The sequence below is a fragment of the Tachysurus fulvidraco genome, chromosome 26 (assembly GCF_022655615.1).
Source record: "Tachysurus fulvidraco isolate hzauxx_2018 chromosome 26, HZAU_PFXX_2.0, whole genome shotgun sequence".
NCBI classification, from domain to species: Eukaryota; Metazoa; Chordata; class Actinopteri; order Siluriformes; family Bagridae; genus Tachysurus; species Tachysurus fulvidraco.
The window spans coordinates 11,069,174-11,094,178 of record NC_062543.1 but is presented as its reverse complement, the minus strand read 5'-3'; the positions used below and the strand labels follow the sequence as shown (position 1 = coordinate 11,094,178).

Below are 25,005 nucleotides of genomic sequence, written 5' to 3'. Positions count from 1 at the left end.
AAAACAATGTTCTTTGCCACCCGGGGTGTTCTAATCGTCCTTGTGCCACAGCTGGAAAAGCTCAGACAGTAGCGCCAGATGCACGGCAAGGTCAATCATTTATATAAAAGAGTCTCTAACATAAGCACTGTGAGACGGCAGGTAAAGCTATAGAGTTTCCCAACAAGCAGAAAAGGCTTTAGGATGGAACTGTGTGCTTGGTGAACGGTGACATTTTCAATATGTACATTTTTAATAAATAATAAAAAAAAAAAATAGTGCTGTGGTATAAGAAGATTAATACACTTCGGGAAAGTATGGTTCTTGTAAATTTCTTACGTAGCCAACTTTAGAACATTTGGGTTTTCACTCATTTTTCAGTGCCATCAATATACACTTGCTGTTCACTTTGTAACGACATCCTTAAATTGGTCTACATGTAAATAGTTCTACTTAACTAGAATAGATTTTTACACACACATGGTATAGTTTTAAATAGTTGTGGAGGACAGTGGCTAAGCTTCACAGTATTTTTGTTAGAACAGTGTTAAAGAGGTAGGTGGCTGCCAGCTCAGAGGCGACCCTTTAAATCTTTTTGCTGCAGACGCTTTTTGCCCGACTGTCACACTTTAAATCTCAGTGCAGTAGACACTCTCTGCTCTAGGCTTTGAACGTTCAATGACAAACTGGGCCCTTGGGGCAGTTTGCACTCAGTGACGCACCCATGATGGGGACAATAACCCCAAGTCCTACACCAGGGCAGCTGAGGCTGCTTGGTTTGGTACTGTATGTGGGAAAGAGACATAATACCCTTTCAACATTTGGAAATTTGGTCTTGGTGAGATAAAATATGATGTCTAATGACTTAGAAAGTGACTAGCAAAAATAAACAGGCTTAACAGGCTTAGCCCTGTTTTCATCTACCTAGTCTGTTTTTTTAAGATTCAACCATTTAAACAGCGAGAACACTCTCAAAAACTGGCGATCAGACCAAACTTTCAATGACTGAATGAGTGAATTTCTTTAAGACAATTCCTGGACCCCTCACATGGTTTTCCTGAGCTTTCTATAGTAACCTAAATTGTAAAGGTTTATTAAAACAGTCTAAAATATTTAAGCACAACACTGTAAAAGACTGTTATAGTTAAACACTGTTCGATTTTTCTTTCAGGCATTTTGTTCCACTGTCCTTCACAATGTGTTGCATTTCCTTCAAAATGGACTTTAAGTAAATACTGAGTAATTTTCCCACTCTGGTGCATTCTGGGAATTGCTCCCTCCACCTTTATTTATTGTTGTCTCTGTCCATTACCAGGATTCACCTGTAGCCAGGTCTAGATGTCCACAGGCATATAATGTCTGCGCTTTAAGACTTGGAAAAAAGAGCTCAGTTTGTTTGAGTTTGTTACTTGTGTCAGGATGAAGAGGAGATATTTCCTGGATCTCCGCTGTCTTAAGTAGTGTTAGATGAGAAGCATTTTGCTCCTTGCTTTAGTTCCAGAGACATCTGCTTTCAAAGTGTCATCGATACACTTCCCTTCAGTCCTCATAAACTACCACGCAATCCACATTCCTGCAGTTGTTCTCTGGTGTGTAAACATTGCTCCACTGATTTTGAATGATGCTCAATAAAAATAAGATTTGATTAAATTAAAATACCATTTCCAGTGTCTCATGACCTATAACAGAGGATCAATGGTCATGGTAATCTGTTCTCTGTTTCTGGTGCTTCCATTGGAGCTCAGGAACAACTCTTCCCGACGGCAAAGAAAGTGGCGCGCCAGAATTTTCCGGAAGGTGTTCCTGAATTCCCTGATGCGGTAAGCGTAGATAATGGGGTTGACTGCTGAGTTGGCATGTGAGAGCATGATAGCCACATACATGATGTAGTCGGGCTTGGCCACTTGTGTAAAGAGGGTGAGGCAGTTGAGGACATGCACAGGAAGCCAGCACAGGGCGAAGAGGCCTACAATAATGGACAGAGACTTGGCGGCATGGATTTCCCTCTGCAGGAGCCCACGATGGTGCTGGTGATGGCGGCTCTCGCCGTTGCCCATCACGCTTCCGAGCTTGATCTGGCGCAGCTGCTTTCGAGCCACTGTGAAAATCTTGACGTAGATGCCTAGCATGATGACCAAGGGCAGCAGTACGCAACCAAAAAAGTTGAAGTAGACCATGTAGCTCATGTCCACTACACTCTCGAAGAGGCATTTTAGACTGCAGCTCTGCAAGAAGCCCTGGTACACTTCTGTGCTGGAGTTGTGGTGGTGAGAACTTTGGTTTTCAGGCTTACTGCAAGCACTGGCTTTCTTGTTCCAGCCTGCAAATGGAATGAGGCCAATGATGAATGATAGAATCCATAAAATAGCAATGATCTTTCTGGCCCGGGTCCCTGTAACCAGCTCCTTATACCTGAAAAGCGAGAGAGAGAGAGAGAGAGAGAGAGAGAGAGAGAGAGAGAGAGAGAGAGAGAGAGAGAGAGAGAGATATGAGTGAAAGGTCTGTAGTTACAACAAAACCCCTGCTGATACCTGTTGGCTATATTCCAGGAAAGCTTTAAAGTAGACAGCTACCACTGTAGATTTGCATTAACTGAAGCAATACTACTTTGACTTTGATATTTTCCAGTTGGTCTAAAAGAGTTTAAGAGTAAGTTTAAACACACCGAGCTAATTAAACTGTGATGTGCTGAAAGAGGAAATGAGTCTGCCAGCACAGGTTAATATGTACTTTATGACCACTCCTGGTCTTGCCAACTTGCCAATCAAACAGGTATCTATTCTGTCCTCGGGCAAATGATCAAATCTCTCTGATTATGATTTAACCTTGTTACCAAAAACCGTCAAGTAAAAAAGTTCAAAAAGTGTCTTTCCAAAAGTGTTTTATTCCATCCTTTTGTAGCACCGCCACTTGCATAGATGAATCGAGCTCGGCCCTACACACAGGTGAGACCAGAGTGATGACCCAAACTCTTCAGCGCAAGGCAATTCATCTCCGACCCTGCCAAGCCTGCCCACTCTGACGGAGTAAATTACACATTAGGATGCATTATTCAAGTCTCACCTAATCCGCACATTGCATTTCTCTTCCCCAAGAACAGAAACTGTCCAGAGTGCTATCAGTAAGAGAAGCTCCACACTGAGAACTATGACTGCATCACTGGCATACATCATATACTGTATGTAATCCAGTCTTCACCAGTCCAGCCTTTATTCCTCTCCATGTCTGCTTTTTGAATGGTTCATACAAGCCTTCTGACTGCCCTGAGTCTTAAAGGCTAAGTCAAGATCACTTTACATTATTTTCAAAGCCAAGCATTTATTTGGCCTACTTTGTAGCTTAAATTGGGCTACGACTATATTTAGCAAGAACAAGACCTAAAAAAGTCCAATTACAAACGACAGTAAATTCAAGACAAGCTCAAGTCAATACTAAAATGTCTTGTGATTGCACTTAGATCCTGCAGCCCTTCTTCTACCTCACTGCTTGGTTGTTAGGAGTTTTTTCTGTTTCTTCTTTTCTTCTCTTCACATCTGAGTGAAGATGCATCAGTTGTGTCACGATTATAGTCATCATCCCAGCTCCCTTTGTTCACACAACTCCATCTCCGTCTTCTGCCACTTCTGGTTCGAGTCAAGGCTTAACTTTTAGGAGGATTGAATGCTTGTGATATACAGCTACTGTACCATTTTCTCTGATGGACCACATTTCATAATGTGCTTCTCCAGTGAGTGCCTACTGTTCTGTCAGAAGCTTTTGGCTTGCAGCTTTTATTAAAATGAATTTCCATTCTGGGCTTTTTATTTCTTTAAGACTTTTCTTGAAGTAGGTTAAGTAGTTTTTCTTTAAGTAGGATCTAAAAGCATTCGAATTTAGTCTTTATTTTGAACCCTGTACTATTGAAAGGGTCACTGCAAAGCTAAACTTAAAGGTCAGTGCTGTCATTAATAAGAGAACTTTTAAAGCCAAAATGTGCAGCCCATTAAAGGTCATGGATAATGACATTTTTGTTAGCCTTTGATTGTAAAGGAAAATGTGCTCTGTGAACAGAATCCTACTTTGTGAAGCACTCGTCCCTTAATTTGTTTTTTATACTCCATACTAATAAGAACCATAGCCTCACAAATACAGTAGTAGTATACTGTGCTAATATACCAAGACAAATATATTGCAATGATATTGCAGTGCTTCATACAAGTCAGGGGTTTGGTGAATCTGGAGCCTTGTCCTAGGAACAGCAGACAAACGCCATGGCTTTAATGCCATTATCTCATATTCTCACACTTGGGGGCTGTTTAGACTTGCCAATTCACCTAAAGATGAAATAGACCATGTTGCTCATGTCCACTACATTCTTGCAGAATCATTTTAGATGGCAGTTCTCCAAGAAGCCCTGGAACGCTTCTGTGCTGGAGTTGGTTTTCAGGTTTACTGCAAGCGCTATCCTATCCCTTCTTATAGCAGGAACACAGTGCATGCAGCAGAAAATCTCCATGGCTGGAATTCCATTATCTCATATTCAAACAGTTGTTCACACCTTTGGGGCAATTTAGACTTGCCAATTCACCTACCTACAGATTTTTGTGAAGAATCTAGAAACATCTGAAGAACACAACCATAGGCTCAGTGAGAACATGCAGAATTCTGCCCAAGATCACGATAAAACTGGGGATCCTGGAACTGTTCAGCAATAACACCATAAAATACACCACACCTGAGCATAACACTTGTTTATTTCCAAAAAGTAGGAAATTGTATAGAATGTCTGTATGCTGTAGCATTAAGATTTCTCTTCACTGGAACTAAGGGGCCAAAACTATTCTATTCCAGACAGAAAATGTCCCTGTGCAGAAAACAAGATCCTCAACCTTACCTTGTGCACCCTGCTGGACACCTTTTGGGATAAATTGGACTGCATGCTGACTGTGGGCCAAGCTGTCATTCAACATCAATCCCTGAGCTCATTAATGCTTGTGTGGCTAAATGGACAGATAACCACAGCTACGCCTCAAAATCTAGTAGGAAGACTAGATGAATGTAGGTTAAAATCAATTGGAGAACAATTTCAAGTGTATTGTCTGGAGTCCACAAACATTTGTCCATAAGGTGTACAGGCCTGACAAACACTCCCAGAAAACCCTCCCATTTAATTAATGTCCTCTAACTAATTCCTAATTCTAATTCTAGTCTGTAGCAGAGCTTCAATCTTTGTGACGTGGGGAAAAATGCCAAAACGCTGTAGTCCTGTTGGCTGAGTAGATGAGAATGCTTCAGTGCACACCCTTCCTAATAATTTAAATACAATAAACAAATGGCTTTAGTTTATTTGTTCAGAAATTCCAGTGTGTTTGAAGACAAATTTTCATCTGGACACAAAACAGGATTTCCCAAAACGTTTTACTGCATCTGGTTTCTATCTGATAGAAACTGTCAGCTGTTACAGTTAAATGTCCTCAGTGAAATCATGATGTTTGACAATTTCTTTTTACGGTCATAAGAAACATTATTGAATCGGTTAAACAGATTTTTTTCATCCTGCAGTAATCCTGTCTTCTCCCCTTTCATGCTTAGGATGCGACTCTGACTCAAAAACGTATGGCTGGTTCGCATTATGTTAAGTGGTTTCTATGACTTATTTTGTTCTGGGAAAAATGGTGCAGCTATGGGAAGGTTTTTACTTGACTTTGCTGAATGTTGTTGAAATCGTGCCAATGCAACATGCCATTTCTCCAAGCTTTCTCCAGTCAGCACAGATGTCCTTGCTAATGAGCCTTAAAGGCAAGAGAGTAAGAGAGATGCTGGGAAGTGACAGATTGTGGAAACCTAGATTGTGTTTACATGATGCTTCAAAATGGATCTAAACAATACAATAATTCTCAGGTTTCTCTGCTTTATATATTAACATGTACTGGCAGTTACTAAAGCCTAGCTACTAAAGCGTAGTTACTCTTGCTCTTGGCAACAGAGACCTTTTATGGGGGATCTAGTGACTTTTTGAGCAGACATTTGTGACTCTCCAGCTCACGTCACAGCTCGTCACCATCGTGTAAACTTACACTGAGTTTATTCTATGTTCCCAACAAGCAATCTCTGATTAACGTTGTCCCCTGTGATCATTGAGTGATTCCAAACACTTTTGTTCGGGTCCATTACCTTCTCTAATGCCCCTTTTCCACAGAGGCAGTTTGAGTGCTGGTTCATAGCCAGAGCCTAATTTAGAACCAGTTCTTTCTGTTTTGACCACCAAAGCACCGGCTCTGTACCAGGAAAAGTGGTTCTTATGTAGCACCAAAACGTTGCTGGTCTAGACTTAAGAACCGCTTGCGTCAGGAGCTGTGGGCGGGGCTACTGTTATCGCATTTGATGACGTACCTTAAGTACACTAATGTTTAATACACTTTTACTTTACCGCGATATGATACATTATCAGCACACATGATAGTAGGTAGCTACATGCTAAGGCTAACGTTTTTCTGTGTTAATGATAAAATAACGTTATATACTTTATCGATTACAACCTCCGTTTATACAGATTACACGGAGCTGCACGTACACGTTTTATTCGCCGTGTTTGGATGCCAATGTGTGTTCACAAAGCCATGAGCATTAACAGTAAAGCAACATCCGCCATTGTTGATGTGTTTGTGTTTGCCGCTGCTGCGCTAAAGTTGCTGGGACACGTGACACGTATTCAGTGACGTCAGACTCGGCGCTGTGACGGCTCTCTAGCCAGTGGAAAGGCAAATCGGTTCTTAGAAGGTTCGCCAGTGGAACCAACTTTGAACCAGCACTAGCTCTGAACCAGCACCCGCTTCTTTTTGGTTTAAAATTGGCATAAGTAACTTCTCTTGTGCATGAAGCATGTTTTGATAGGAAAATGAGCACGAAAAAGCCAGGGATATGCAAATAAGTCTCTCACATCCTCCAGTGAGTTCTAATGACTTTTTTTTAGCATGCATTAACTGCTTTACTCTAAAAACAGTGGCATTTGGACAAAAACACACAGCCCACAATACACAGGTGTTTAAAGGAATTTTCAGGAAACTTGTGGAAAAAAAAGTGATACGGTTAATCAATCATTCTACACAGTGCTCAGGAGCATGTATAGAAATGCTGAGCACCCACAGCTGGTCTCATATCTGGATCAAGATGGCAAGAGGAAAAGATCTAAATTACTTTGAAGGATGGCTCATTATTGGGGGTTTGTCTGAATCATCAATCATTATCGGCTGCGTTTAAATAGGAACTGTGACTAATGTGACGTCTGCATTTAGGCCTGTATAAAAGACATCAGTGTATGAGGTTGGAAATTTCTGGTTAAGTAAACTGGTGGTGGATCAGTGCATTAGTCTCACCCATTCACCCACCCTGCCTGATGAGTCATCCCTGGCACCAACATTTAAGAAGGTGTGATTATTTTTAAAGTTGTGGATGGGGCTGCAGTAGACTGTCATGCCTTCTTTGAACCAATGTTGCATCAGTCAGCTGTGCAGTCTGGTCTTTATCAGCAATCGTTTAAAGACTTTGACAGGAAGGAATTCATTTTGGGTCCATGGTGATCTCAAAAGTTTGCGATGACCCATTAGTTCCTCAGGAGCTCAATTATAAACTGTTGTAGAAAGGACTTTATTTATATTTACATTATTTACTGTCCAGTGTCACCCAAATGAGGATGGGTTCCTTCTGTGCCTGGTTCCTCTCAAGGTTTCTCCTTGCTGTCGTTAGCTCCGGCTTGCTCATTGAGGATAGGGATAGCTAGTATTTTAAATGAATATTTTTACATTCATTTTAAACTTTCTGCTTTTTTTTCTTATTAATATATTTCTTTCTTTTAAGTAAAGCTGCTTTGAGACAATTTGAAGTGCTATACAAATAAATTGAATGTGAATTTGATTACCATAGGCACTGGTCTACCGATACACAAGATGACACCATCACCATACTGTGGCTAAGTGCATGTGTGCTCTAAACCAAGAGATTGTTAATATTATTGATAACCCCTGACAGTGAGCTTTCTCTGGTCTACTGTTTGGGACATTTATTTATTTTACTGTCATGGTTTGTGTCCACTTCTCCACATATGGACTGGGAGAACACTTCAGGCGTGGTCTCTTCCAGCATGACCCAGCCCCCATCCTACAGGGCATGGTTTGATAAGAAGAAAAATGATGTCAATCAGATCTCCAACCAACTGAAGTCCTACGGAGAAGTTATAGTCGGTGTGATTCCTTCCTCACCGTTATCAAAAGTGTTCATCTCTCTGGTATAGTTTAACAGACTAACACACTGTTTTTGTCCTTAATCCCCTCCCTGTGTCTGGCGGTTGAACAACCATCAATATAACTATAAAATGTCATAAAGCTGTACAGTTTGTACAGAACTTCTTGTACTGCAACTGAAATCGATGTTTCTTCTACTGTAACATGACAAAAGTGTTAAGTATTAAACTCTGTGTGTTTGTACCTTGTGATATATTCCAAGAAAAATCTGCTTAAACTGTGAAAGAGAAATGAAATAATTGCCTTGGGACTGTTCGGTCTCTGGGCTGTTGTGGTAAATGATGAGAGAGGACCATTCTGTGCAACTGAAACTGACATCACAGCAACCCTCCTCCACCTTACAGCTCGCCTTGGGTACAATAATGGAGGAGCATTGGAATGCAAGTCCATGCTTCGGATTAGTTCTACAGAGTTGCAGTCCCTAGACACCAGGCAAGCAGCCACGCACCACCCCAGGCTTTGTGTTCGAACAAGTGGGTGGCCTAGTGAATGTGAAATTCACACAGTGGTTACTGTTCAATGAAAACCATAAGGGTGTGTGGTGGGAACAGTCTGCTTCCCGTTAAATCATGTATATTGATTGGGAACAAACCCAGAATTTGCACTTCTTACAAGCCAATGAGTCAGAAACCAAAGAGGCAAACGAGCACGCTGAAGGAAACCTAAACTCAACGGGGTGTTATACTTTCACCTACGCATATGCAGCTGCGGAAACACACTCGACTGAGCACTCGGTCGTTCGTCTGAGATCACAAGTCTTGTTTACTTTCACTTAGACACAGACAGAAACTATGAGCAACCCATGTTCTGTACCCAGCCTGACAGTTGTTATGGAAAGGAAAAACTAACATTTTAGGGTTGCATGGTGTTGTTTTTCCGTTCTGTTTTACTTCCACCTCCCAAAAAAAAAAAAAAAAAAGAAAAAGGCCAAGGTACCAACCAGGACAGGCTATGATTCTTTTAGATCGGAACAAGTGTGATATAAAATGATGCGTTCCTACTCATGCCTAGTGTTCCACTACATCCCTGACCAGCAAACCGTAAATGAGTGACTTTCAGTTGAGTTATGAAAATGAGTCAGCTTGCTACTGCGATGCTTTCTGGGTGCACATTTTATAGAATATAACATATTTTAATAGATGAGCCATTAGTGATGAAGCCCAGCTCAGGTTGATACCATTTTAAAAATGTCTTTACTAACATCATATTTTGTGCAGTTAGAATGGGTTTGAAAGGAAAGTTTGACACTTGACAGCAGGTTGGTGTGAACAGTTGGTGCTTGATGTCTCCAAATCAATCTGCAGAGGTGTATAATCTATAAATCCGTGTTATGTGTAAGATGAATGGAGTTCCTGTTAAAGGACACATTAGACCGGACTCTCATTCAGCACTGTAAGAGCTCTTTTATCTGATGGTACTGAGGTCTCTTTAACACACGTTCATTAAGCACAGTGTGTGTAATTCACTCTAGTCCTCACTCTCAGCACACTCGAATAGCCACACATCAGGGTTCAAACAGATACACACAGATTGTGGCACCACGTCTTTATCACATTAAAGCGGATAAACACATCATCACACGTCTTTATTAAACCGTTCGTCACCTTGTGTTCAAATCCTTAAAGTCTTAAAAACGGCTGTGGTCTTATAAAGACCTGCTGGAAGTTACAGCATCACGACTGTGCTGATAACCTATTGATTAGTGAAGCCTACAGCACTGTTCCTCTGATCGCCGTAGGTCTTTCTATCAGACGCAGAGATTTACACAAAAGACGATCAGCATTTCATCATCTGAACACGCGACACAGTCTGGCAGTAATTAGAGGAAATGCTTGGCTCCTTGTAGCACATGCATACAGGCTTTTTTTGTCTGTGATTCTGTAGGATGTGAAACCGGTCCTGAAATCAGTCACAATAAATCTCACCCTATTGCGTAAGTAAATTTATGCTGTTGAGAACATGTGGGTTAATCAGAACAGCAAACATGCCTGACCCTAATCAAGCTTAAATCCTTGTGGTCAAAGGTTTAAAGGCTTTGAGTGACAACACAGATCTTAGATCTCAGCAGTGAGCTAATTAAAAAGTCATTGCTAATCTTTTCACTCCCAGTTAAATAGAGATCAGTCCATTGTTTTTGTTCCAAGTCTAAATGCTGAAGTTGTAAAGTTCACACTCACCTCAGAGGAATTTTGACAGCCAGGTATCTGTCGACGGCCACCGCCAGGAGGCTGAATATTGAGCTTTGTGTGAGCACGAGCACGAAGCAGGCGAGGAAAAGGCAGCCGTAGAAGTCACAAGGCAGCCCGATGCTGATGGTGATGGCGAAAGGGATGGCGAGGCACCCGACCAGAATGTCGGCTACAGCCAGAGACACCAAGAAGTAGTTGGTCGCGTTTTTCAGAGTGGAGTTGATGGCGACAGCCCAGCACACCAGCACGTTGCCGACAATGGACAGCACAGCGATGATCAATTCAACGGTGATGTAGAAAGTACTCATGTCAGCGAGGAGAAACGCGCGCGTCACCTACGAGAACACGGATAGAGCGCGGACCGGAGCGCGCGCTGCCAAACACCACCTCATGCAACAGGACCCAAGTGCGTCAAATGCCATCTATGTGGATTTAAAGAACAACAAACAAACACTTTCTTACTTTAAAAGTCACAGCTTCTTTCTTTCTTTCTTTCTTTCTTTCTTTCTTTCTTTCTTTCTTTCTTTCTTTTTTTTACAAGGAGTTTGAATAAACACGCAAAACTATGATGTTTAATGGTGTTTATTTAAAAGTAAGGAGTAACCACAATAACGTGCTGGGGAAAAAAAAGAATTAGGAGTGAGTTAAAGAATAAAGATGGAATACTTACCCTCGCTTGTTTTAGTTCTACTGTAACCCTCTGCAGCTGCGCTGTGGAAATGTGACTCCAACACATGGCTTTTAGATGGTGCCCATAACAGCGCATGGCCACGCCCATCGTCGGACCAGGCCACGCCTATTGTGGTAATTTGTAGTAACTCTACACGTTTTACACGCTGAACATATAACAACAAACAACTCTATAGTAGCTGGGATAAGAGGAAAAAGTGCTGTAAAGACTCCCACTTGGACACACCGGATGGTTAGGAGGACAAGAGGTGAACAGATAACTAGAATTTAGAACAACTGACTATATAAATTAATTCATAGTGATCTGTTTTATCACATGGGGGCGTGGCCTTGTCAGACAAGGGGCGTGGTCACGAGCTGTTATGGACACTAAGTAATCATAGACATAAAGACTTTGTGATTCATTTATTTTCAATGATTAGATTTGAAATAAAGATCAGTTTATTATTGCTGTGATTATTCCTCCACAGCGCTGATCATTTATTTCTTTTTTTAAACTGTGATTTTTTTTTTGTCATTTATTTCCACTTATGACTCATTTATGTGCACATGGGATTCTTCCTCCATACTTGATTTGATTGCACTTTATTATTATTTTTTTTTACATGGTGTTTGTAAAATAGTTTTTTTTAACCTAATTCATTTATTTTGATATTATTTTCACAGGGTTTATTTATTTGGTAATTGTTTCCCCTTATGATTTATTTTCAGATGTAATACACGCTTCATTTTTCCAGATGAAAACCTTTTTTTTCTTTTTTCTTTTTTGAAAACTTGTTTTAAAAGCAGCACTGTTTCTTATTTGGGTTATTTAATTTGACATGACTTATTTTTAAATACTGTTCATGTATTTTAATGTGTTTTTTTAGACCCACGATTCGTCGTATCTCCGTAAATTCACTTCTTCGTATTGCATTTACATCAGTGTGAATTTTCTCTTCCTCCTGATCCATGTGTTTATTATTTCATTATATTCATATACATTTTCAGCATTTATCAGACTCTCTTACCCAGAGAAACATTTATCTGAGATATATAGCTGAGTGATTGAGGGTTAAGGGCCTTGCTCAGGGGCCCAGGAGTGGCAGCTTGGTGGCACTGCGGTTTTAGCTCACAACCTTCCGATCAGTATTCCAACCCCTTAACCGGTGAGCTATTACTTCCCATGATTCACATGATATCAAGTGTTTACCTGAGTGTACATGATCACATGGATGTGATTTCTCCATAAAGGCAGCCATGTTTGCTTTGGATTCTGTTGTGAAAAGTAAACATTCCTGTCTGTGTCTGCGTCCACATACCAGTTTTTCTGTCCCATCACACGCTTTAACGAGCTTTTGCAGACTTCTAAAAGCGGGTGTCATTGTGGCTCTCCCTTCTTTCTATTGTACAATGGATTTCAGAGTAAGCATCAGCAGCAGTGACAGTCTGTGAACCAATTTCAGTGATTCCGTTTTTTATGATTAAAAACACTTTAAGATCAACAGAGAATATCTGGCCATAATTTCATCTCACCAAGCAAAGCTAAAATCCTTTAAATGGGAAAAAAACTGACACCCAAACAAAATGACAGCACTAGTGCCAATAAAAAAGAACAGATAAAGACGGAGGGAATAAAGAAGTCCGACTCTGCACACAAATCCATTTGTGACTTTGAACACAGTCATTTATTTCCTTCTAAGGCATGTAATATTCAGCATGTGTGTTTTAGTGTGAAGAGATTTGGCACTACAATGTGATGGACTGGCGACTTTTAAATAGTGCTGCATTTAATTACGTCTGTATGCTTCATATAGAATTAACGGAAGAATCAACGGAAGATTCAAAAATACTTTGCTTAAAAATACTATATATAATCCATCCTCTGTAAACAGTAGAACACTAACATCTGTACTGTGCTTTTACACGCAAAAACAATAACTACTCAAGCAAACACACAAATACAGTCCAGACCAATCACTTCATCTGTACTTCAGAATATAGAAATGTGAAAAAGGAAGCATTATGAAAGAGTGATGCTGAGAAGCAGCTCTGTGGTGTTTTTTATTATGCTATTATATTTATACGTGTGTCTAAACCACATCCCGATGCCGTGCATGGAAATTAAGCTTAAAGAGCTTCTGGGATTCTGTGAGTTTGCATTTCCTCCGTTCAAGGGTCAAGTCTCAAAGTACTTGTAGATCTGAGAAACATACTGCATGACGCTCTGCCAGTCTGGTCTGTCTGTGTGCATCAGCTCGTCAATGTCCTGAACACGAGAGAGAGAGAGAGAGAGAGAGAGAGAGAGAGAGAGAGAGAGAGAGAGAGAGAGAGAGATGGGTAGAGAGATAGAGAGAGATGTTAGAAACAAATGTCACATGTGCACATTGTTTATAGCTCACCGTGTTGCCTGAAGGTTTTGCTGTAACTCTCCTCCTTCCATCTACATGAACATGTTAATTTACACACCAGTTATTTCTTCCTCACAACAACATGTTGTTCCACCTAATAACTGTGTTGTTCATGATACACATCATCCTTTCCCCTTCATCAGAGTTAGTATCTGACTACAGGACATCAAACCAGCATTAACACCATTAAGACGTTAAACATTTACATTTACGGCATTTAGCAGACAGCCTTATCCAGAGTGACTTACTGTACAACTGAGGGTTAAGGGCCTTGCTCAGGGGCCCAGCAGTGGCAGCTTGGTGGACCAGTAGCCCAACACCTTAACCACTGAGCTACCACATCCCACATGTAAAATGTACATAAATTATATTTTTAGTCGTGAAGTCAAACCTAGCAGCTCAGTCTATTGTCTAGTCCTGCTGTTTTACTGTGTAAGTACAAACTCAGCTGTTTAAACACGTCTTACAAAGAACTTCCTTCGGGCTAAATGGGTTATTCCAAGTTCTCCGGTTTCCTCCCAGCGTGTGTGTGTGTGTGTGTGTGTGTTTGTGTGTGTGTGTTTGTGTGTGAATCTCAAACCAAAATGTATTTGTGCCTAACATCCAGATCCACAGTGACCCTGACCTACATTACAGAAAATGAATGAGTGAATCAGTCGATACGTTTGTGCAGTTAGAATGGGTTCGAAAGGAAAGTTTGACACTTGACAGCAGGTTGGTGTGAACAGTTGGTGCTTGATGTCTCCAAATCAATCTGCAGTGGTGTATAATCTATAAATCCGTGTTATGTGTAAGATGAATGGAGTTCCTGTTAAAGGACACATTAGACCGGACTCTCATTCAGCACTGTAAGAGCTCTTTTATCTGATGGTACTGAGGTCTCTTTAACACACGTTCATTAAGCACAGTGTGTGTAATTCACTCTAGTCCTCACTCTCAGCACACTCGAATAGCCACACATCAGGGTTCAAACAGATACACACAGATTGTGGCACCAAGTCTTTATCACATTAAAGCGGATAAACACATCATCACACGTCTTTATTAAACCGTTCGTCACCTTGTGTTCAAATCCTTAAAGTCTTAAAAACGGCTGTGGTCTTATAAAGACCTGCTGGAAGTTACAGCATCATGACTGTGCTGATAACCTATTGATTAGTGAAGCCTACAGCACTGTTCCTCTGATCGCACTGGGATCAATTTTACATAAAAGGCCGTCAGCGTTTCATCATCTGAACACATGACATCATGAGCAAGGCATGGGATACTGCAGCACATGCATACAGGCGTGTGTGTGTGTGTGTGTGTGTGTGAGTGTGTGAGAAAGTTAGAAAGAGAGACAGAGCAATAGAGAGAGATATGAGATGAATGAGAGAGAGATCTGAGATGAGAAGCAGATATAGATGAGAGACAGATGTTAGACACAAATTTCACGTGAGAGGAGGAGAATGTGTAAGAGACAAAGAGATAGAGGCGAGATGAGAGAGAGAGAGAGAGAGAGAGAGAGAGAGAGAGAGAGAGAGAAAGAGAGAGAGAGGTTATTCTGTTACTGAAAAGTGTTGCAGTAAATCTTACTCTTGTATATTTGTATATATTTGTCTTCAGGCTCACAATCTGAATGGTCGTACAGAAGAAACTCAGCCTCACCTCAATCCAAGAAACTCAACATTCAAATTCAGAGAAGTCAAAATGTTTAAAAAAGGGAATGTTATAGGATGGCTTGGTGTTATCGCTTCTCAGGGTGTTGAGAGAAAGGCGTTTCCTCTGGATGTGGGGATTAGTCTTAATACACAGGGGCAGACATCAGTGTCAGGGTTAGTAAGAGGCATCAGTGATCATTTGTGTTCCAATAATAGTGCAGCACACACACACTCACACACACACAAACACACACACCTAAGTGCTGCTTGCACTCTGTGATCACACCACAGTATAATCAGCATGTAGTATTCTTGGCTCAGTGATTAGACAGTAAGCACAGTCTTCATCTTCCTCTGATACAAGAAACGATATTCGATTGTGAACCAGTCAGCGTGTGCTCGTTAATAATGAGTACTTTTAGAGCAGTTCACGTCCCTGAGCACTGAACCCTGACATGCGTGTGTTTCCTTTCTGTTCTATACTGTTCTCAGTCTGTCATTTAGAACACGTTGATTGGTTAATACTCATGTGCTTGCTTGTTTTGGCATTAGTACCTGTAGTGATACTATCAGTAAAAACACACTCGTACATATCAGGACTAACCTTCCCCCCAGTCATGTAATCCATCACACATCCATGCATTATGTGCGAATAAAGGGATCAAGAAGATCTCATACCTGGTCTGTATTCATGTCACTAGTCTGACCAATAACTACTCCCCCCAGTGCAATCTATACACTCTGCCCTCCAGATATTTCCTTTGCAATAGTTAGGAGTGAGCTGAAACACTAAGCATTAAATATTTTATGAATCTAATTTAACAGGGTCCCTGTGGGAAGAAAAGCATTTGCACATGCTTCCAGGGTTTCTATTCTTTTTTTTTTTTATCCCAACCTCTCATATGAACCTATTATTTTAACACTGACCTTTTTCGTTTTAAACGAACTCTGAACTTCAATCGTGTGATGTTCTCGATGTTCTCGATGTTCTCGATGTTCTCGATGACGTTTGGAAAAGCTGTAAAATCTTTACTGTAAGTTAAAGATAAGAAACCACTTCCCAAAAATGCGGGCACTGTGTCTGTTTTAGCCGTCCACAAACACATCACGGTTTCTTTGGTTTGGGTTTAAAGGCACTGAATGAGTCATGACACAGAGAATAAAAGCCAAAACAAACCCACTGTCTTTTGACTGTAACTTATCAAACATTTTGACCCTTCAGATCATTTGGAGCCTGGAAAAAAAAAAAGAAAAAAAATAGAGAGAGAGAGAGAGAGAGAGAGAGAGAGAGAGAGAGAGAGAAACCTGAAAACAAATCTAATCAGGTTTAGCTTTGAGATCAGAGGAAGAACGATATACAGAGAAGGAAAGGACAGCAGTGGGCACCAGTCTGGTCCTGCTTTATGTCAATGCTATTTGCTTTTTGTCCGAGCAGATCGGACGGGTCAGAAGCCCAACATCACATCTGCACAGTGGAATGTTTGGTGCGCTGTACTAAATAACGCTCCTGCTTCTGTTCTTATCTGCGCCATTGTAACTTTTACATTCAGAGCATGTTCTGAAGCAAGTGTACCTCATTACCATCATAAACACAAAGCTTTATCCGGTTTAAAATGTATTATGCAAATACAAGTCTATTGATGACATCATATAAATGCAGGTTTGCTTCGAACTCTGGGTTAAACGTTTTACTTTTCAAACATTTAGACGTAGAACCTCTAACAGAAGTCATCCATCCAGTCCTTCATCCATTCGTCCTCTACACCTCTTATGCTACTGGGTCATGGGGAAGCTGGAGTCTATCCCAGGATGCCTGGGGCACCAAGGATGTGCCACACAGGATCTGTCACACACCTATTCCCTGCTCAGCCTACAACGCATGTCTTTGTACAAGGGGAGGAAACCAGAGAACCCTGAGGAGGCTCCCAAGGACAGAGGTGGGACACCAAGCCACTGGAATGATGCAGTTACCAAGAAAAGTGTTAAACAAATCTACTTCACATGTGAAAATTCTTTGCCTTATTACGGACGCACACACTTGGCATCATTTCGAGCGGCTTTATGAGGGAGTTTCACCCAAGACGCTCTTCTTAAAGTTCCCAAATAGGTGCCACGTTGCTGCTTGTAAATTCCAGTACGCTTTTTATTTCTGCTACTTGTTTTGATCGTAGATACATTTAGCCTTTTTCTACATGGCCCTTATCGAAACATCTTTAAAATAACTAAAAAATGTGACTGACTGTATATTTTATTCCGCTAAAGTTCAGTGAATTATTTCAGTAGAATACAATACAAATGCAGATTAATCTCATGTTGTAAATAAAAGGCTTTCACATTCTGCTTGGCGTCTGGATCGTTTTAATCAGTAATAACTGCTGCAATCTGTGTGGCGTGTGATTGCTCTAGTTTTGGAATCATTGTTGCTGCACACAAACAACTCACACGCGCACACACACACACACACACACACACACACACACACACATACAGCAAAACCAGTTACATTGGAAATACAGCAGTGTATCTGCTGTTTGAATTGTGTGGGCGCTGCGGTCGTGAGCTCTGTATGATTTCCTCCTGTAGTCGTCCTCCACCTGTCGCTGTGGTTTGTGTTTCACTTGAAGCTTTTCACTTTTACGCTGCTTGTAAACTCCCTTAGGACATTCGCTAGTGGAACCCCATGTGCATTTTATTTATTATTATCAGCCAAACAAAATGAAAGACCCACATGTCAAGCTTACGCATTCTCACGCACGTACATCTGGCCCTCTAGCCGTGTGTGTGTGTGAGTGAGTGTGGTGTGTGTGTGTTTTCTCACCAGAGACGGTTTAATCCCAATACTTTCAGCTGCTTGGAAGGCCAGGGTCAGATTGCGGCCCTGCGGAAAAACAAACACGAGCGTTAAAGGTCGCTTACCACACAGAAAGACCAACCGAGCAACAAATACCCAAATCAAAAACAATAAACACAGACGTAGCTGTCGATACACACCACATGTGACACGTACACATCACACACCCAAAAACAAACATCTGTGCATATTATCCTTGTTAGCATGTCATGGCACAGTCATCTAATTACTGCTCTAATGTTGGTTTACATAACATTTCAGTTAGGCAATAAACTAGAATTGGTCTGTGTACTTATTGTACGCAGCTCATCTCCATCCATAAGCATTAGCTACTGAAGTCTAAATGTAATATATAAGAATATAATTACGTTAGAACATCCTGTCCTTCTCTTTCATCAGCGACTGAACAAACATATTTATTCATCACGAGTCTTTATGCAATCAATAAAGCTGAATGATTTGGTATTTCTCACTAATTAATTACCGTTACAGCCGAGCGAATGTCTATGCACTGTGGCAGGAAGCTAAACTCAAATGTATTGCAAGAAGCTAGATTCGGTTTGAGTCACCATGGAAACAGAAACAGCTCCAGATAATTCGCTATCGGCGCTTCGGCCATTCAGTCACTTCCCAAACCTTCACTGACGCCGTTTTAACGCACAGGGTTTTTAAAACCCTCGCTGTGAGACGGGACGCCGCTTTGTTTACTGTGCATTGTGTCCCTTCATCCGTCCATACGCCATCTGGTAATATATATTCTTTCAACAGCCTCCCAGTGATTCGATATAAGAGACAAAGGTGGAGAGGGAAAGCTTTGAGGTCTTACACGCCATGTTTGATGACTAAGAGCATCGGGTATCAGGAGCAAACTTGAACAATAGACCTGGCTTATGAGAGGCGAGTGTTAATAATGTCACAAAGAGCTTGTGTTGTCAAAAATAAACGCCCGAGTATATAATAACAACACTTTTACCTTTATTCAGTAACAGATCCACATAATGTAAGGCTAATGATAGATGGATTTAAAACGTGCCCTTATTTAACGAATAAAACCGTAAAATCGTTGATGCGTCTCCTGAAGTCTCTTGGTGTCTGCAGGCTGAGCTTCAGGACTTTCTCTGTAATGCGGTGAGCTGCAAGGTTTATTTGTCTCATCTCTTTAAGATAGAAAGCTGTTGAAGGTATGCACGTTTATAGCTGCTATAATAAGTGAAAATATCTTGATGTTCCGACACTGAAAGTAGCTATAAAGCTTCTTTCTAACGAATATAGGTGTCCGTGTGTTGAGTAAAGAAGATTATACAGTATCTCACAGAAGTAAGTACACCCCTCCCATTTTTTATATACATCAAATATTTTATTATACCTTTTCATGTGACAACACTGAAGAAATGACCCTGTGCTACAGTGTAAAGTAGTGAGTGTACAGCTTGTATAACAGTGTCAATTTGCTGTCCCCTCAAAATAACTCAACACACAGCCATTAATGTCTAAACCGCTGGACACAAAAGTGAGTACACCTCTGAGTGAAAATGTCCAAATTGGGCCAAATTAGCCGTTTTCTCTCCCCGGTGTCATGTGATTCGTTAGTGTTACAAAGTTTTGTCAATAAAGGTTCAACATGGCACCTCATGGCTAAGAACTCTCTCTGAGGATCTGAACAAAATACCGTATATGTCGTGTGTGTGTGTGTGTGTGTGTGTGTGTGTGTGGTACCTTGTCCTGGCTGATGAGCTCTTGATAAGGGATGTGTGCTGGCAGATATGTGTGTAGCAGTGCACAGAAGGCCAGACCATCACTCCAACTGCTGCTGAAATTAGTCACATCAACGTTCTACAGAATAGAATAGAAAAAAAATAAATAAAATTCAATACAGATTTCTGGAATTCTTGCATTTATCAATCTACCTGTAACAACACTGTGTGTGCTGCCTGAGAACTGTAAAGTACTTGCCCTGTATATGTTACACTTGTACACTAAGCGCTTCATACAAAAATGAATATGACACGTTTTCTGCATTGTGTGTATTAACCTGTGTGAACATGTAACTGCCCCTGAACATAATAACGGCTTTTGCACCTTTAGCATGAACTGCTGCAACCAGACACTTCTGTCTTTGGGTCTTTCACTCCGCGGAGACATTTGAAGTAAAGACCATGACTCATTTATTCAAAAACCATCATTTTGTCTCTTCCGAGCCATTCGGAGGTGGACTTATGGTACTGTTGTGCTATAGATCCTTGTCTAGCTGCGTAACCCAGCTGCCATTCAGCTTCAGATCAAGGACAAATGTCCAGACATTCTGAAGGGTCAACATCTGAGCTTTTGCTAGGATGGCAACTTCTGTGGAGATCCATCACCGTTCCTGGTATTCTCCATTTTGAACATAATCTCTCACACTGAGGTTCCCTTGAGAGCCAGAGCTTTATTCACGAGCAACAGTGCTGGAAAGATATAGCCCTCTAAATCTAAACCATAACCTCACTGCTGCCACAATATCGTTAAACTCTAATGGGTCGCGTTTACACACGTCATTCCTGAAGTGTGTCTGTAGAATCAGACCAGAAGCATGTTTGGAAACAATTACCACTCAGTCTACAATAACACTTCACTTGTTTCATTAGTATCTGACCCGGACTAAAGACTGAATTAGGTTAACAAATACAAGAATATTTTTGGTATCCAGATATTTAAATGATCTCTAGGCAAATTTGCAGACTCATTTGATTAACCCTGGTGAAGCAAAGCTTGTCAACTTTTCAGCTCTCAGCCTCATGAATATCACTGAAGTCCCCGAGAGGTCTTTATCACCTGGAGAGCCGTTATACACATTAAGAGTGGAAAGGATGAGCGGAGGAACATGTGGCATGGCACGTTCACTCTTTCACACACACACACACACACACACACACACACACACACACACACACACACACACACACACACACACACACACACACACACACACACACAGAGAAAAGGGGTTGGAAGGGGAAGATGGAGCAGGATAGACACGGGGGCGTTGTGTAGAAGCTCTCATCTGATGTCATACATTTAAAATGAGTGTGTGTCTGTATGACACGAGAGGAAAGAGAGCCAACGAGTGCAACAGAAGGAAAATGGTGAGATGGATTGCACGTGCAGGACGTCACACTCCTAACTCATTGTCCTTTGCTAGACTTCCTGTCCCTTTTTGTATCTCTGTGTGCTCTAGTATGTGTGTGTGTGTGTGTGTGTGTGTGTGTGTGTGTGTGTGTGTGTGTGTGTGTGTGTGTTTGTGCATGGCTGACTTTGGGAACAGGGCAAGAGGCCAGTTGTGGCTCTCCTGGGTTTAGTGGTTCTTCATAAAAATCACTTGAAACACCCTGTGATGTTTGGCTCTGCAGGATCTTTGTTCTCAGGGTCACTATGAGCAATGAATCGATAAACAAGAAGGCATTGAAAAGACACTTATGTTTAAGCCTGCAGCGGGAGGTGACGACAATTATCATCGAGCACACTCAAGCAAAGCACGAGAAGAACCCTATAAACACCACCGTCACGTTCTCGCTGAATCTTTCTCAGCTGAACCTTTTTTCTGATTGATTTTACTGATTCCCATCTTGACTAGCTGACATCGCAGTACTGTACTAGCTGTGTGAGATTAAACATCAAACACAGACACTTGTTGAGTAATGACAATCGTTACAATCTAATTCTTTACAATCTTGGTCCTACTTCTAAATCAGTTCTCCCTTATCATACGACAGCTACTACCTGAGAATGCTGAAGGATTGTACGTGCCTTCTCGGAGACAAGCGACGTCTATTACACATTTATGAGCTCACTGATGCACACGACTGGCATCTGTTGATTGACAGATGATGGAGTACGCCGTCCCTTGGCTGCGGAAAGCTGTGGCGACGTTAGAGATGCTACAATGAAAGCTTTTCTGTTGAACTTCTTTTTTGTTTGCATACTGAAATCGTTTAGCTTGTCTTTATCGTCCCACAAAAACACATGATTTAGAGATCATATATATATGTATTTATTTTTCATTTATATCAACAGGACATCAGTTGTTATGATTGGCCATGAAACTTAATAAGATGAATAAAGAATGCAAATTTCCTCGACTTTTAAAGTGTGTGTGTGTGTGTGTGGGGGGGGGGTCCACACCGGCAAGCCTATTTTTATTCAATCTCTCTGTCTTCCCTCTTCTGTACAAGAGGAAGACCTGCACAGGCCTGTCCTGGAGGCCGACATTCTTTGGATGCCGGCACCATCTGTCTCTCTACCAATTCTGTGTCCCGTAATCATCAACAAAACACACACACACACACACCAAAAGGGGGTTACGTAAGTGCTGGGGAACATCGGGTGTATGTGTATGGTACAGGAGTGAGGTGGAGAAGCACGGAACTACATCCTGGTCTGCGTGACCTGTGTGTGGCTGCGTAATGAAACGGACATGTAGGGAGGGGTGTGTGTGTGGGTGAGTGTGGGTGTTATGTGGGGCAGAACGAGATTGCAGTGTTAAAACAACAGCAGCTTCGATTAATATGTCGGAACTGGGCTCTGGAAAAGCAAACACTGCATCCAGTGACAGGAAGTCACTCTTGGCCCTTTTATGTGAGACTGAGCGGGATAGAAAAACAGGAATATGGTGATTTATTGTGATTCTGCTGATGCAATGACTTGGAATGAAGATCTGGCAGGCTGCAGCCACAAAAAAAACAACAACAAAAAAAAACGAAGACAAAGAAACTTGCTGTAACCTGAAATGTTAATGAGCCATTTTAATGAGAGATCAGAGATGACACGTCCTTCACAACAACCTGTGCCCATGTTTCAGATAATGCCTTTTAAACCTATAGATTATACAGCAGAAGCAGCTCTGCTGTCCGTCTCAGCCCATTAGAGCTACACTTATATGATTATTTCCGCAGTAATGTGTGAGTCCCTGCTTGAATATCTCATGCGGAAGTTTACACTGACTCTATTACCTGAAGTTGTTCCACCATCTGAAATATTTGGACTATTCCAAACACACACACCGTGTGTGGGGGGGGGGACAGGACGGTGGCTTAATGGTTAGCACATTCGCCTCACACCTCCAGGGTTGGGGGTTCGATTCCCACCTCCGCCTTGTGTGTGTGGAGTTTGCATGTTCTCCCCATGCCTCGGGGGTTTCCTCCGGGTACTCCGGTTTCCTCCCCCGGTCCAAAGACATGCATGGTAGGTTGATTGGCATCTCTGGAAAAATTGTCCGTAGTGTGTGATTGTGTGAGTGAATGAGAGAGTGTGTGTGCCCTGCGATGGGTTGGCACTCAGTCCAGGTTGTATCCTGCCTTGATGCCTGATAACGCCTGAGATAGGCACAGGCTCCCCGTGACCCGAGAAGTTCAGATAAGCAGTAGGAAATGAATGAATGAATGAATGATCCAGACAGGAGGAAGACAATCAGCTCTCGTCCATTAAAGGAAAATCATTTTATTACAAAAAAAAAATCAGTTTTAATTAAATCACTAAAAATGTCCTTACAGTCCTCATCCCATTAGCATGGATGCTAGTTAACCACCTTTTGTGTAGTTCCTAATTCAAGATAACTGATCTCTGTTTTAAGAGCTACGAGGTTTACGTGCCATTCCAGTTGTGGGATCAGCCGCTTACAGCCTCCCACTTTTATCCAAATTACAGCATTAGACTGAGACTGACAGTAAAGTGTATGGTCGTGCCATTAGTGCTTCCCATTGTCATTTCCTCAATAAAGACGAAGCCTCGGCAGCCTAATTGCAGGAGTGTGGCTTTGTATCATCTGTTAATGAAATTTTAGACTATTTATGCTCCAGAGGCTGTCTACAAAATTGTCTATGAATGCGCAGGCGTCTTACACACATGGATGAAGTGCAAGTCAACGAAGAGATTTAAAAAAAAAAAAACACCTTTGTGCTAACAATGAAACATATTCTATTATTTTTCGGGGTTGGGCGCGGAGTGGGTGATTCTGTGAAATGTGAAGTGTTTCCTTTTTTTTTTTCAAGGTTGCTTGAAATGCTTTCCAAATCTGTGGTGCATAAAAACAAAAAGGATTTACGCACCATTTTTGACGTGTTGCACGACAGTGAAGAGGAACGTAATGCCTGTTGGTGCTCATTCTCGACGAGCCCTTAAGACGAACGGAACAAACCCGCTGAAATTTCGATAATGCACGAACCAATCAATTAAAGATGCAAAGACGCCGGCCGTGTTATGGGAGTACAGGCTAATAACGCTTATGCCGCTTTAATGAATTTTGTTTGTCATGAGGGAAAATCAAACAAATTGTTCTCCGACAGCGATTACAACATGTACTATCTGCTAAATGAAAGCACACACACACAAAATACTTGACATGTCCCTGGCTACTTGATGCTGTTATTTAACTGGGAAGGAAATCACTCTCCATGGCCGTGTCATCCGGTCAATGTCTGTAAGCGAATAAATCGATGAGACACTCCTTATTGCCTTCTCCTGAGTACACACACACATCTAATGTTTATCTCACGGTACATGTCTGACCTAGATGATGTCATACACTCATATACACGAGTCCACGTTCCTGCAAAGACACAATAAATATATGAATAATATATACACACACATACACATGTAGTATGTGAACCCGTTAGAAATTCCTATCTATTCCGAGGGTCGATCGTGGCACAAATAATTAAATTAAATAATTAATTTAATCCATATATATATGGATTAAAGACATTGGAGATTTCTGATGACTTCAGAAAAAAGAGGTATTGTTGCTCATCAGGTAAGAAAATGGGACAGAACCATCTCTAAAGCGTTTGATCCTGTAGAAATGGAAGAAATTTAACCCTCTGAGTTCTAAGGGTATTTTTAGGGCCTGACATTTGTGCTTTTTTCAGTTGCTTATAAAGATATAAAGTCTAATATCACTGTAATCAACACAATAATATGTGAGCAGCATGTACTGTATGTACATGACTTGTG

General features: G+C 41.3%; 2 protein-coding genes across 6 annotated transcripts in view; both read right to left on the bottom strand.

Annotated features, from left to right (window-relative positions):
* Positions 1 to 213: 213 nt before the first annotated feature.
* Positions 214 to 11,517, bottom strand: adora2b (adenosine A2b receptor). The gene is made up of 3 exons (XM_027178650.2): positions 11,118 to 11,517; positions 10,436 to 10,869; positions 214 to 2,391 (listed from the first exon to the last, which is right to left on the bottom strand). The coding sequence occupies exons 2-3, from the start codon at positions 10,753 to 10,755 to the stop codon at positions 1,659 to 1,661; spliced, it is 1,053 nt and encodes a 350-aa protein (XP_027034451.1). The 5' UTR covers positions 10,756 to 10,869; positions 11,118 to 11,517; the 3' UTR covers positions 214 to 1,658.
* A 1,260-nt stretch (positions 11,518 to 12,777) lies between these two features.
* specc1 (sperm antigen with calponin homology and coiled-coil domains 1) overlaps positions 12,778 to 25,005 on the bottom strand; it is a 69,152-nt gene continuing 56,924 nt past the window's right edge. For all 5 annotated transcript variants that reach the window (XM_027178643.2, XM_027178645.2, XM_047808958.1 and 2 more), the window contains 3 exons: positions 19,735 to 19,851; positions 17,986 to 18,045; positions 12,778 to 13,385 (listed from right to left, as the gene is read on the bottom strand). In XM_027178643.2, the coding sequence (XP_027034444.2) occupies positions 13,296 to 13,385; positions 17,986 to 18,045; positions 19,735 to 19,851 (267 nt within the window). In that variant the 3' untranslated portion in view covers positions 12,778 to 13,295. The remainder of the gene's footprint in view (positions 13,386 to 17,985; positions 18,046 to 19,734; positions 19,852 to 25,005) is intronic.